The sequence below is a fragment of the Centroberyx affinis genome, unplaced genomic scaffold, assembly GCF_046629955.1.
Source record: "Centroberyx affinis isolate AG114_WGS23_722 - 3 ecotype Tasmania unplaced genomic scaffold, CSIRO-AGI_Caff_v1 ptg002547l_1, whole genome shotgun sequence".
In the NCBI taxonomy this organism is placed as follows: domain Eukaryota; kingdom Metazoa; phylum Chordata; class Actinopteri; order Beryciformes; family Berycidae; genus Centroberyx; species Centroberyx affinis.
This window is the reverse complement of record NW_027280761.1, coordinates 14,933-30,000: the sequence shown is the minus strand read 5'-3', so window position 1 is coordinate 30,000 and position 15,068 is coordinate 14,933. Positions and strand designations below refer to the sequence as shown.

The window sequence follows — 15,068 nt, the reverse complement described above, 5'->3', positions numbered from 1 at the left end:
GATATGAAAAAATGTTGAGAATCACTGTGCTGGTATACAAATAAACAGTCCAGTCCAGCGAAGTCCTAAAACGATTTGGAGCGATATCCTCAACACCGGGAAACGCAGCAGCAGGCTGTGGCCAAATACTGCAGCTAACATCATTACATGACAGATAAGGACAACAAGCAGCAGGTGACCTTTAATGTGAGAAAATCATGCAGCAGGCCTCTTCCTCTCTCTCTCTGTCTCTCTCTCTCTCTCTCTCTCTCTCTCTCTGTATTTCTGTCTAATTTCCATTTTACATTATCTGCCCTCCGCTGAGAGCGTGGCTGGCAGACATAGGCGAACCCACACACATGCGCATAGACAGTACACACACACACATACCCCACACACACACACACTTACTTCACCTGCTATATGCCACACACACACACACACACGTAGCAGCCCCTCCTCTTGTTTGTGGAGGAGTGATATTAATAGAGATCCTTTAGGGAGATCCTTCACAGCCGTGGATGTGCCAGTCACGACTGGGTCTGTTCCCAAAACACACACTCTCTCTCTCTGCAAACAACCCACATACACACACACAAACACACACACTGGGGGGGGGGGGGGCATCGTTGCTAGGGCTAGACCGATATATGGGGCTGATGTTGCCATTTTATGAATCGGATCCAGCTGTGTTGTCCACCTCCCTCATCACAGCTACATAAAAAACCTGTAAAACCTGCAGTGAAATTTTATTTTATATGCACATTTTATTTGTTCATTTGTGGGGGTTTTTTGTGTAAATTAGTTCTTCATTTAAAGGCAGTAATGTCTCCCAGAGTTTCCCTAAAGGTGTGGTGAGTCTCTCTGCCTTAAAGAGCTGCTGACACTAAAATAGTTTCATCAGTCTGGGTTTCAGTGGAGAGTTTTAGTGTCCCATGATGCTCTGAATGCTGTTTCAGAGGCTTTTACACCCTGACAAGGATACAATTCTGTGGGGAAACACTGAATACTTGTACCTTGTTGGCATGAAAATGGTTAAATTTAAAGATACTGAATATCAGCACAATATGTGTGTAATATGTGCAATTTTTGTCTAAAAATATTCACATAGACCTTCAGAAACCCATATCAGTCGAGCCTACAAGCACCCACAAAAACATACAAATAATCTAAGGGATTAAACGTCTATGTATTAATTAGTTGGATGCTGAAGGGTTTGTCAGACAGATCTACATCTCTGTTCATCCTTAAGGAAGTCCTTAAGCATTATTTTTACATTTGGAAAGACATGTACACTGTTAATCTCTCTTGTCTTAGTCTTGAATTGAACTCAGTTTGCTCTGACCTCAGTCTTGGCGTTGACCTTCTTTGGACCTGGTCTTGGCTCAAACTCGACCGGACCTGGTCTTGGAATTACCTTGGACACACACACACACACACTACTACCTTTACCAGCTCAGAGACAGAGTTAGCCTGCCATAGGTGAGCCTGGGTCACATATGGAAGAAGGAGAATCTCATCGTTACACAAACAGGTTTCTGTGCCAAAGGTTTCTCTGCAGCAGCCCAGAAGAGGCTGCGCTCTGCATTAGCCTGTCTCTCCTCCTCCTCCTCCTCCTCCTCCTCCTCCTCCTCATCTGCCTCCTGTGTGTCTGCCCGTTGTTGCGTGTCGTTCTCAGAGGAGCGTTTTTGGAAAGCGGCCCGCGGAGGCAGGAGACGAGCCAGCGCGGCACGCTGCAGGTCTGTGTTTCCCCAGCGCCGGTCTGGCAGAGGGAACAGATACTCTGATTAAGCCTTATCACGACCGAGGATGAGCCACTTCTTCTTATTGTGCCTTCAAAACCTGCCTGCCTGCCGCCTTATCACACAGATACACACACACGGTGTTTGTGTGTGTGTGTGTGTGTGTGTGTGTGTGTGTGTGTGTGTGTGTGCACCCCGCTTGCCCACTCACTCCCTGAGCTAGGATTATAAGCTCCACATGTGCGCTTTATTCATGGGAAATCGATGATACTGAACACAGACACACTGTTTTTTTGTGTCACCAGGTATTCCATCGAGAGGTCCAGTGACCCCGGGAAGTACTTCTACATCGAAATCACTTCCGGGTCGCTGATGACGGTGAGGTCGCTGGACCGGGAGGAGATCGCCTGGCACAACATCACTGTCCTCGCCATGGAGATGAGTACGTCACACACACACACGCACACACACACACACACACACACAAACATGTTTTTTTCATGAGCGTAGTTTGCCCATTCTGAGAAAAGACCAGAAATAGTACCAGATGGATGAATAACACACATTAGGCTCACACAAATACAAAACCGATGCTTTTGGGGAAAAAATGGTTGCATGGTTATATAATGTGGAGCAGTAAATGTCCTGCAGATCTGCACACAGCTGGTAGCGCCGGGCCCAGAAAGTCACCTTCACCCCCCCCCCCCCCCCCCCCCCTCGCTTTGTTTGTCTGTTTGTCTCTTTTGTTTGGTAGACACACCTAAAAGGAGAGGGTAATTGAATTAATGACTAATTAAATAACGTCCCGCACCGTAGCTAATTAAACATGTGAGGGGGAAACAGGGAGGGCAGGAGAGGGCACAGGCGGGACGGGGACAGACAAACAGGCACAGAAACAAGTGATAGAGAAACAGAGAGATAATGGAGGAGATAAAAATGGATAAAAGTAGAGCTTTGCTGTATCAAGTAGGCAACATTGCTGTCATAATCTGGAGTAGGGGTTATGTCATTGTTTTACTATTTGTCTGTGCTTATGTGCTTTTGTCTGTGCTTATATGCTTTTGTCTGTGCTTATGTGTTTATGTGCCTATGTGTTCCTGTATGTTTTTCTCTTAATGTTTTTATATGCCATCAACCTGCCAGGGACTGCAGATGAAAACTAGCCTGTACGGCTAAATCTGGCACTTTTACATGATGTACTTAAGTACTCATGTTAATTAATGTGCATTGTCCCTTCTTAAATAAATAAACAAACAAACAAACATTAAAAGAACCTAAAAAGAACCTAAGAACCAAAGAAACTGTTATTTTGTTCACTCACGGGAGGAAGTAACAAATTACATTTACTCTCATTACTGTAATTGAATAGGTTTTTTTGTACTTTTACATGTTTTATTGCTAGATTTCAAATCACGTCCATTACAGATTACAAATTATGGTGCAATGCTCTCTATAAGCCAATCAACCAGAAACATACACAATCATAATTTATGCGCTATATTTTGTTAATTCTTTTAACTAAATGGCTCTAGTTCAAACTCTCTCCTCTCATCCTTTTAGCATTGCATAGGAAGGATCACATGGTACATCCTTTGTAAATAAGTTTACTCATTTTGTTTACTCATTCGTACTCTGAGTTTGACTCACATTTTACTAGGACTGCACAATCGAATCGAAAATAATCGAAATTCACAATATGATGTACTTCAGTTTCCAAATTGCAAGTGGCTGTAAGTATCTTATCAGAGTGGTGGCTGCTCAAAAGTGACTCCTGAACATGTTATTCTGCTGCTGAGCCCAATTTCTGGCCTGGAAATTAAATTGCACATTGCAAAAAAAAAAAAAACTCTCAATGTGTTCAAACAGCAAATCTTGAGCAACAACATTTCAGTTTCTCGTTTGCTAAAAATATTGAAAACTCTGCGTCTGTATCCTACATTTTACTTTCACACTTTTCACATCAGTAATTTCAAACTTCAGCAAATTAACAGCACTTCTACTTGAGTTTTGATATTTCCAACTCCTGGATACACACACTAATTCTATAAACTCACACACACACACACACACACACACACACAGCTACATGTGCACACATGCAGACGCACGCAGAAAAACAACGCTGCGTGCCGCTTCGACCTACAGTGCCAAAGTCACGCTATTGATTGATTGATCATTTGATGAAACCTGAGAAAGTAGTTACTGCCCACTAATTGCGTTTCTATTGCCTATTACACAGCTGGTTAAGGTATGCAAATTGCTGATTGGTAATGGAGAATAATAGAATTGTAATCGTAGCGGGAGAGACCTCTAATGTGCCGCAGGCTCACTGTAAACGAGGGGAAGATGAAGAGAGGCACAAACCGAGCTCAGCAGGATCCTGAAAGAGTCATTCATCCAGTCTGTCTCTGGATCCGGCGACTTCTGACCGATGTGTGTGTGTGTGTGTGTGTGTTTCTGTGTGTGTGTGTGTTCTCACAGATAACCCCACACAGATCGCCAGCGTGTCAGTGGCGGTGAAGGTCCTGGATGTGAACGATAATCCTCCCTCGCTGACGCAGTACTTCGAGGCTTATGTGTGTGAAAACGCCAAGGCAGGACAGGTGAGGAGGCTCAGAACGGCTTCAGTTACAACATTTTGCATCACAGCATAGAGAGAGTTACAGTTACAGTTACAGTGTGTTACAGGAAGACATTTTTTTAGGCATTTGGGCGACACAAATGAGTCAGCAGGTAACGGCTGTATCAGTGCCTTGCTCAAGGACACTTATATGCTTTATTTAATACTACTCCTAACAGTCCTAAACCAGAAAATGTACCCATATCTTAGAAAAATCAGTTTTTGTTTGTTTCTTGCTCTGGCCAAGACTTTCTCAGCTGCACAAATTTAGAATAAACTCCCCAAATTGTACAGATGACAAAGGAATAACGTGAAATTCTTCCAGGGCAATTTGAAAAGAGTAATTACAAAATAAATCCATCCCAAAATGTAATTGTAAAATTTAGATGGATCAGTTTTGATGACAGATGACATGTTGTGTCCTTTGCTCACTAAATAGTCTTGTTTTTAAAAGTTGATAGTTGCGTGTTTTTGAAGTATTGACTGATAAGTTTAGGAAGTCATTTTTTGTTGAATGCAAAGATGCTAACGTGTGCTGCCTCTCCTCCCGCTGTGACCTCACTCCCGTCCCGCCGTCTGCCCCCGCTGACGCCGTCCAGCTGATCCAGACGGTGACGGCGGTGGATCCAGATGAGCCGCTGGGCGGACAACACTTCTACTACAGCCTGGCCCCGGAGGCCGCCAACAACCCCAACTTCACCCTGAGAGACAACCAAGGTAGCGGTCCAGACAGTCCGCCCTGCCAACAGTCAGCACACACTAACTGTCCAGCTGCCCTGCCAGGACGCATCACTGTCAGATGCTCACACGCTTGGCACGGGGGTGGGGGGGGGGTGGAGGGGTGGAGGGAGCCTAGAGGTTACAGCGGTGAGTTTGGAATTGGAGGGTTTCCTTTTCCTAATCCCTGCAAGGAAAAACTCAGAGTGGGAAGAAGTCAACTGGACACTTTCCCCCCTTTCTGCTGCAGCAAGGCATTTAGCCTTGAATTGGGTTACATTGCAGTTGCTCACATTGTAGAAGAGAATATATATAAGCATAGAGAAATTATAAGAAATTTTAAGAAAAATAGAAATAAGAAAGTAAGAAATATGTAAAATATGTGCATTATACTACAATATATAACAATGATAATAATATTAATATAGAAACAAGAGAAATAAGAATTATGTACAATATGTGCATCATACTCTAATATATACACCAGTGTAAATAATTAAATAATTATTGCACAGTTGAATTATTGCACAAAAAATCGGTATTGCACAGTTTTGTCCACATACATTTTTTTGTGTAGATCACATTACACAGTAGGGCTGTCAAAATTGGCCAAAAATGACGTTTGATTATTCCTTCTAAAAAAAACATGTAGGTTCGAACCATTCGAATATCTATTTCTGCGCATTATGTCCATAAGAGGGCAAACCAATACAACGAGAGACATAACTACTTGTATAGGTAGGCCTATATTTATTTCACCATAAACATGTCTGTTTAAAAGATCTACATAACTACACATTACAAAATAAACAAATAAAATAATGTCCTATACCGTAAAACTTCATTTAAAGACCGTAGATATATCTCTCTCTCTCTCTCTCTCTCTCTCTCCCCCTCTCTCTCTCTCTCAAATGAATGATTCGTAATATGTTATTCGATGGCCTAATTTTTATACAGGTTGCTAGTGGTGGAATAGCAGGCTAACTGTTTACATAGCTTGCATACAACTTTATCTCGAGGTTCCACAATTTTGCCGTCTAACTGACCAAAATCCAAAGTATTTCCAAACGGGGCTTTTTAGATCGCTCAGAGTGCAAATCTCTCTCTCTCTCTCTGAGGCCGAGTTGGGTTGTGAACTCTCTGCCATCATTACCACACGGCTGTTGTTGAATTATTCGCTCGTTTCAGCTTGACCTACATTTCATTTTCAATCAGTGAAAGTGACGTTGTGTGACTCCTGTCCGTCATGCAGTGTGTTCAGTGAAGCGGCCCAGGCCAGAACTGACAGAGACAGCCGCGGTAATGCTGCTTTTTTTTTTTCCACAATCGAATATTCATTTTCACGATCGAATGTCTGTTTTTTTTTACAATTAGATTATATAATCGAATTTAGAATATTCGTTGACAGCCCTATTACACAACTAGGCCTTTCACTCTTAACTGTAAACAAAACAGACTGTGGTTGAAACGATTGGTAGCTTCTAACTCATGCTAGCAGTACTGTTCTGAACATTAAGACCAAATTTTCCATAAACCCCTTTGTTTCCTGTCACAAAGAGGACGTTGGTTCTCTTTGTTTTTCCTGAGGAGGATCAACATGTTGGAAGTGATTTCTCCATCTTCCTTTTCCCTCCTTCCCTCCATCTGCTGCCAGAAACTCTCTCAGCTTTAGCTCCGTTTGTGCTCTGGAAGAACAGAACCTCTTCCTGTTTTGTGCCGTAAAGCGATCCAGCAGATTTCCCTCCAGATCCACCAGGTGGAGAAACAATGGAGGATGCAGAGTAGAGGCCGATAGAGGCTGACAGGCTGACTGCTGATGGTCTGGTTTGTTTACAGTAATAATACTAACGTCTCAAAAGTAATTTGGTAATAATCTATTGATGTTAAAATGCTTAAATCATCGCTTCTTCCCCAAAACTGTACAAATCCTCAACTCTCACTATTAGCCCCCACTCCCATGACTGCTCCTTCATGGTTAGCTAATGTTGCACATGTATGTACAGTGTATGTGTTTATTACTGTAAACATTCAGAGCTGTTGCACTCTGTATGGTCTATTTGTTGTGGTTATATTCTGCTTTGCACTGAAGCTTGTTATCTGTAAATGTCAGCGATGTTGTAGCTGAATCTGTGCTCAAACAGATTTTTGTCTATGCGGCATTGAAACAAACCTAACCTCCACTCGACCTGTGTGTTCTCCCAGACAACACAGCGTGGATCCTGACGCGGCGCGGCGGCTGGTCCCAGCAGGACCAGACCGTCTTCTACCTGCCCATCTTCATCTCCGACGGCGAGCAGCCGGTGCAGACCAGCACCAGCACCCTGACCATCCGCGTGTGCAGCTGCGACCAGGAGGGGAAAGTCATGTCCTGTAACGCCGAGGCCTACAGCCTGCCCGCCAGCCTCAGCAGAGGAGCGCTGATCGCCATCCTGGCCTGCATCTTCGTCCTGCTGGGTGAGCTACAAAGTGCTGCCATGATGTTTTCATTCTGATGCAGCGGGGGGAGAGAGAGGAGCCGGCAGCAATGATATCCAGTCTGATAATGTATAGTACATTGTTGCTGTCAGGCTGAAACCTCTTATCTCCAACTTTATACAAACTACGAAAAACAGCCTTGTCTTTAGCTTGATCATCATTCAATTTTGAGTTCATTCAATTGGGGTTTTGAAAGGATGAAAGACTAAAATCCCCAAAATTTGAGTTACGAGGTTTTCACATGACTGCAGCGATATGCCAATAACAATAGCTAGTAACATCACATATTATTAATATTCAACCAAATTTAATTAATATTAATAACAGCAATATTTGAAGTGTTTCATTCCATAATGAACCACCACAATTTGAAAATGTGATACACATTCTTACAAAATGATTGCTGGCATGAAAGTAAAACTCATTTTGGATTATTATTGATGTTATCAGTTAATTAAAGACCTTTGTACATCAAAAAAATTAACATTTAATGGCATCTCTGAAATATTTAAGAACATCACATAATTCTTTTGCTGAAACAAATAAAAAACATTTTGGAACGAAACCTTTCATGTGAAATCAGAATCATTATGTCTGTTCAAAAGAGCAGACGACAGCGAGGACGATCTGACAATATTCATCGCAAGCGGAGCGGCTTCTTCCTCGTAGGCGTCGGTCTGCAGGGAGTCCTGTCCGCCTGCAGGAGCCGGGACAGGTCTGAACTCTGCTGTCCCCTCCTGTCCCCCCGCCTCCCATGACACACACACCTGAGGGACGCAGCAAGGCTCGGCTCCAACGTGTCTGGCAATCCGGCATACACCCATGTATAAATATTGAATAAATATTGTTAACCCTCTTCCACCCTGCTGGTCCCACCGGTGGCTCCATCGTTACAAACACATGTTGTGTGGCCAAGCTTTGTTTCAAATTCTAGGCAAGATCCCAAGGTTTCCAAAGATACCAAATATGTAGGGAATAGGGAAAGACGTTTTTTTCCATCTGATGTAATGTTGCAGCGTCTTGGGTTTGAATATTTCACTTAATATAAGCAGCTTCACTGAAGCGTTGGAACGAGCAGATACAGAATATGGATGTGACATTGTCGTATACAGTATGGAAAACATGTTTTTTTCTAACTTTGAAGCTGCTTAAGGAGAAATATAAGGGGGAAATCAGAGTTCAAGGGGTTAAAACTCCCTAGCTATTGTGACCCCAATATTTTAATTAGGCATTTTGTGTAAGGATCAAGCACTGACTGTTCTGAGCGCAGTGAGCTCACCTGAAAAAACTACATTGTTTTTCAAATCTGATCTTTAAAGGAGAATACCGGTTTCATTTAGAGTCGTAGCCCATTTCCGACTGTCTGTATCTAGTTTACATTTCCCCCAATCATTTTTCAAAGCGTGCCATGTGCAATTAGATTTTTAAACTATTTGTTTTTCGTTGTTTTTAAACTCCAAACTTTTAGTTTCGTCAAACCTAGCTTGAAATTATCTGCTGTCCCGGCTAGTAAAGATGCCCTTAATAAAAAAGACATGGATGTGACAATAAAGTCAGTAAGGCGACGTCTTTTTAAGGATTATTTCCTGGAGGAGATTTCCATTTCCTCCTGTGGTGTCAGCTGACTGACAGGAAGCAGAGCGGAGCGTAACGCAGAGCTGAGATGAAAACAAAAAAACACTCAACTCAGCTCAGTGAAATGAAGAGAAAACAGAAACTGTGACCAAACCAAATGAAGGCTCTGTGTTTACTGTGTTGGATTATATAGGATGGGTTTGTGTTTAGACTGCATTTGCTGCCGTTACAATGTTGGTTGTCATGGTAACAACACAGGCTTGTGTAAACCATCTACAAATGTGGTTTAAAACGGAAAAGATCAGATTCCTTGTGTTGTTTTTTTTATGCTGTTCAGACTTTAGAGAAAAAATCCGAGCTCCTGCCTGTCTCCATGCTGACTCTGTTTTCCTTCTCCTCTCTCTCTCTCTCTCTCTCTCTCTCTCTCCTCTCTCTCTCTCTCTCCCCCTTCCAGTGATGATTCTGCTCATGCTCTCGCTGCGGACGCATCGCAAGAAGCCCTACCTGTGCGACGAGGAGGAGAACGTGCACGAGAACATCGTGCGCTACGACGACGAGGGCGGCGGCGAGGAGGACACCGAGGCCTTCGACATCGCCGCCATGTGGAACCCCCGCGAGGCGCACCACCACCACCCGGGCAAGCTGAGGCAGGACATGCTGCCGGAGATCGAGAGCCTGTCACGCTACGTGCCCCAGGCGTGCGTCGTGGGCGGCGTGGCCGTGGGCGGCGGCGGCGGGGACAGCAACGTCCACGGCTACGTCCTCGCCAAGCTGCTGGAGGCCGACGTGGACCCGTGCGCGCCGCCGTACGACTCGCTGCAGACCTACGCCTACGAGGGAGAGGGCTCCGTGGCCGAGTCGCTCAGCTCGCTCCAGTCGGGGACGTCCAACACCGACCACGAGTACGACTATCTCAACGACTGGGGGCCTCGCTTCAAGAAGCTAGCCGAGATGTACGGCGTGCTGGAGACAAACAATCCTCCTTTGTGGTAGGAGGGAACGACAGAAACTTTGCCTTTTTTTTTTTTTTAAATCTGGAAAAAAATGGACACCGACAGATAGAGGAGAAAGAGAGAGAGACGAACAAACAAAAACACATTAGAGAAGGAGACAAAAAAGCAGAGGAAGAGATGAAGGCGTTCGATGGGTGCGCTCACTTCCGCATCCCCCGACTGTAGCACTTGGCGTTCCTGCCGAAGCCTCGCCCGATTCGCCGCCGCCCGGAGGAGAGCGAGGCCGGCGGTATATATCTCCCAACCGGGGGGGAGGGGCTTCAGAGAGCGCCCGGATCGGCAGCCTCACGAGGCGCGCAGAGGAAACGGCTTCAAAGCACATGTTAACTCCCCCGACTGCCCAGCCACAGGCGCCGCCCTTTAGTTCAAAGGGTTTCGGTGAAATATGGCAGAGATGAAAACGAGCCGAGACGGACTCCTACCGTTACACACCTCACCGCAGTGACAGGAGACACACTCTGAACTGCTGATTCCTGGTTACTCTGGGATGAGCTTTGCTTTTTTTTTTTTTATATGACCCAAGCCACTACATTGAGGAAAGATAAAAAAAAAGTGATGCTTTGTTGGAAAACTGCAGCTTGTCCCCCATGCGCTCCATGTGTGGCCGTCTTAATTAATTTATTTCTTTTCGTTCCACGTGCTGTATTTATATTTTCGCTAACTTATTTGGGTACTTCAAACCAACGCTGTGCTTACTGTCACTGTAAGGGTGAGGAAATGTTTAAAAGATCAAATGTACGCTGTAACATATATGATGTAATGGTTTTCAGTATGTTTGAAAAAGAATTAGCATCTCTGAATGTCTTATGACGTGTAAAGGAGATGGCAACGCTGTAATCCCATGTGGATTTTGAAGGTTGATATGTTAACTGTATTATTCCTTTTTGTATCATTTTGAACTCTTTGTATTGTAGCTGTTTTTTTTTTCCCATACCCCAAAAAGCATAAAGCAGTTATGCGTCGATAAGGACAAGAGGGAAGCCATTGTGAAAGCTTTTATGATGTAACAGCTGGACATCAACTCCACATCACACGCTTACTTCACCTGGACGAGCACCGCGGCCAGTTCACCCGCCTTTCATTTGGGATCCACCATCGTGCCGACCAAAGTCCGACAGCAGAGAGGCTCGATCCGTCCCGTTAAGAGATACCGTGCTGCTCCCCAACCCGCCGTCATATCTCCTGTGGCTTACTTAATCCTCCGATCCTACACGGACTCGAGAGACGTCGATAATCTGCATCAAGTGCCAAATGTAAAAAGGACATTTTGAGAAGAAAAAAAAAACATCCGCAAAAACAACACCAAAAAAAAAAGAAAGAAAGAATAAAACGAAAACACAAAGGGATTTTCAAGACGTGGGGGGGGGGAGAAAGAAGATAATTTTGATAATTTGATTGGGTGGAGTTTACTTGAAATCTATGTGGTCAGTCATGCTACAGTAAGTGGTATGTGAATGTAGATATTTTTTGTATTCTTGGTAATAAAAAGGGAAAAATATATCGTTGTTCTTCTGTCCTTAAATCATCCAGATATGAGAAAATAGTCCCTGCTGTATTCACAACGCCGATGCAAGGAGAAGAGATGATCCTTTTTGCAACATCTTGGTGGCAAAAATTTTCAGCGTAGTTTGGAATAATAAAGTGCCTCTTTCGGCGGCGGGGTACATTATGCATTCCCCTGAAGCATGACAGAAATGTAAGCCCTTCAAAAGATAAAGTAGCTATTTAAATTTTCAATCATATGCTGAATTGTCCTCCAAAGTGTTATTGCAGATGATTCACTTTTCATTACAGTTTCCCTCAAAGTGCTTAATTTGCTTGACTTATTTTGTTTTGCGGCGATAATGCTTAGCGTTGATTAAAAGCTCATCCGCCCCCCCCACCCCCACCCCACCCCCCACCCACCGCCTGCCGTACCTGAGCCCGAAGCCTGGGAGCACCACACATATTGTTCCATCTCACTGTTTTCACAATAACATTTATAGGAGCGAATGACACGTTTGCCAATGGAAATCAATCAATTATAAACAAGTGGCTCTTCTTAATTGCTCGTGTCAGTCAAAAGGAGCCCAGATGATTGAGAGGAGAAGTGAACAGAGGAGAGGAAGACAGGTTAGAGGAAAGGAAAGGAAAGGAAAGGAAAGGAAAAGGAAAGGAGATCAGAAGTGGAAGAGGAGAGGAGAAACGAAGACACGAAAGGAAAGGAAAGGAAAACAGATCAGACGTGGAAGAGGAGAGGAGAAAAGTAGACAGGAAAGGAAAGGAGATCATACGTGGGAGAGAAAAGGAAAGGAGAAGACAGGAAAGGAAAGGAGATCAGGTTTGGGAAAGGAGAGGAGAGGAGAAAAGAGGACAGAAAAGGTAAGGAGAGAGGAGAACAAGTAGAAAAGAAAGGAAAGGAAAGGAGATCACAAGTGGGAGAGGAAAGTAAAGGAGAAGAAAGGAAAGGGAAGAAAAGGAAAGGAAAGGAGATCACAAGTGGGAGAGGAAAGGAAAGGAAATGAGATCAGAAGTGGGAAAGGAGAGGACAGGAAAGGAAAGGAGATCAGACATGGAAGAGGAGAGGAGAAAAGAAGACAGGAAAGGAAAGGAAAGGAGATCATACGTGGGAGAGGAAAGGAAAGGAGAAGAAAGGAAAGGAAAGGAGATCTGAAGTGGGAAAGGAGAGGAGAAAAGAGGACAGAAAAGGAAACAAGAGAGGAGACCAGGTTAGAGGAAAGGAAAGGAAAGGAAAGGAAAGGAGATCACAAGTGGGAGAGGAAAGGAAAGGAGAGGAGAGAAAAGGAAAGGAGAGCAGAGTAGATGGAGGACAAGGACATGGGAGGTGAGGAGAAGAGAGGTCAAGGAACAGAAAATCTAAGCAATAACGTACCCGATTATTATATTTTCCACTGCTTTGAATCCATATCCAATGTGAATTAAAAGAAAGTCAAAACAAATAAAAAAGAAATAACACCGCAATCAGTGGCTCCGGCTTACCTGCTGGGTGGCAATCAAGAGTGAAATTGTACAGAAGATGGGCCTATAATATTTCCCAGGATTTCAGGTTCCACTTAAGTGCGTTCCTATCCCATGCATACTGAGCAGAGAGCTCCAATTACACACCGGTGATTTTGCCCTGATTCGCCCCGTCTTTGTCTTAACATTTAACATTCTGCAAGAAGCGTTTTTGCACAATCTCCGTGTCTCTCTCTCTCTCTCTCTCTCTCTCTCTCTCTCTCTCTCTATCCTGCAGCGTATCCCCGATTTCCTCATCAGCACCTGAAAATCACACCGCAAAACGGCGAGGCTTCGGGGGGTTCATTTGTCATGCGTTTCCTTCAGTTTCTGCAATGAGTCTCTGAGTGAAAGAAACTTAATTATTCTACGAAAAAAAAAAGAAAAAAAAAAGCTGAAAGCATTATTCTCTAAGTCAGAGGTTCTCAATTGTTTTTCAGCCAAGGACCCCTTACAAGATAGAGAATATACCGGGGACCCCCTCATTCTGATTTGTGATTTTGGGCTATATAAATATTTAAATAAAAATTGCCTTGACTTGACATGTATGTACGGAAGAGGATTAGGGCCACATGTGAAAAATTTATTTGAGTTCTGAGAATAAAGTCAGAATTCTGACTTTAAACTCAGAACTCAAATAAATTTTTCACATGTGGCCCTAATCCTCTTCCGTATGTATGTCCCTTGGAATAATCTGACGTAGCCTATTTTTTACACTTCTATAGTCTTAGTTATGTGAAAGAACAACACAAGAGAAATGTATTAGAAAGATATTAGATATGTATTAAAAATATTTGCACCATCTCAACACAGAATACCCATAAAACAATCAATCAATTAGGTGCAAGTAACACTGTACCTAAACAAAATATCAAAGGGAAATCAGGGGAAAAGTGCTAATTTGAAGTGCAATTTCAAAAACACTTTTTTTTTATATCATGATAATTTAAATGAATGAATCTGAAAAGTTTTCACGGACCCCCTGGCAGAGTGCCACGGACCCCTGGGGGTCCCCGGACCCCACTTTGAGAACCACTGCTTCTAAGTCACCAAACTCCTCCAGTCTCATGAAGGATCTGGCTCTCGCTGTGACCTTACTCCCATCGCTCCTCCACCACAAATCTCTCGTGAGGAGTATTTTGTCATCGTATACAGCTCCTGTCTCCCCCCACCCCCCCCCCACCCCCCGGCGCCCTTTCCTCACACTTTTGCCCCCGTCCCGCCCGCCTGAATTAAATCCCAACAACAACCCCCCCGAACTTTACACACACACACACACACACACGCACCCACCGCCACCTCCTCCTCCTCCCAGTCCCAGCTCCAGACCAGAGGAGCGCCATCCGGAGGCACTGTGGGGGTAATTTGTCTTAAGCCCCCCCACCCCCACCCCCCCTGCCCCCGCCGCCGCCGCTCCCGACTAGCAGAAGACGAGGAGCTCAAAACGGTAGAAGTTAATAAGAAGCCTTCCAGCTCTAATCCTGCCGGGGGTAAACCGCGGCGGACCCGGTGAATCATCGGCTAATGCGAAGTGGAAAAACACACTCCGCTCTGTTGGAAATCGAGGGGCGGAAAGGGAAGGAAAGGGAAGGAAAGGGAGAAAGGGAAAGGGAAAGAAAGAGAAAGGCTCCTGGCCCGGGGAGAGAGAGAGGAGCAGGTCCGACCCGTCTGACATGTGGAGCTAGAGGAGCGAGACGTATAGACAGAGACACACCGCCACCGGGCTTTCTCTCTCTCTGATCCTCTCTTTATCTCTCTCTCTCTCTCTCTCTGCCTCTTCCATCCCTTCCATTATTCCTGCAGCAGTTCAATGCATATTCTATCTCCTTTCTCTCTCTCACTCCTCTCAGTCTTTTTCTCTCTCTCTTTCTATTATTTCTCTAATTCGTCCTGCAGTCCTACACGTCTTTCTCTCTCTCACTCTCTCTCTCACACACACTTTCATTCACC

At 44.3% G+C, this 15,068-nt stretch overlaps 1 protein-coding gene across 1 annotated transcript in view; it reads left to right on the top strand.

Moving 5' to 3' along the window:
- Window positions 1-10,608, top strand: part of LOC139656821 (cadherin-20-like) — a 24,430-nt gene extending 13,822 nt beyond the window's left edge. The window contains exons 5-9 of the mRNA XM_071534445.1: window positions 2,027-2,163; window positions 4,203-4,324; window positions 4,941-5,058; window positions 7,261-7,512; window positions 9,563-10,608. Of these exons, the coding sequence (XP_071390546.1) occupies window positions 2,027-2,163; window positions 4,203-4,324; window positions 4,941-5,058; window positions 7,261-7,512; window positions 9,563-10,101 (1,168 nt within the window). The 3' untranslated portion in view covers window positions 10,102-10,608. The remainder of the gene's footprint in view (window positions 1-2,026; window positions 2,164-4,202; window positions 4,325-4,940; window positions 5,059-7,260; window positions 7,513-9,562) is intronic.
- The last annotated feature ends 4,460 nt before the right edge of the window (window positions 10,609-15,068 follow it).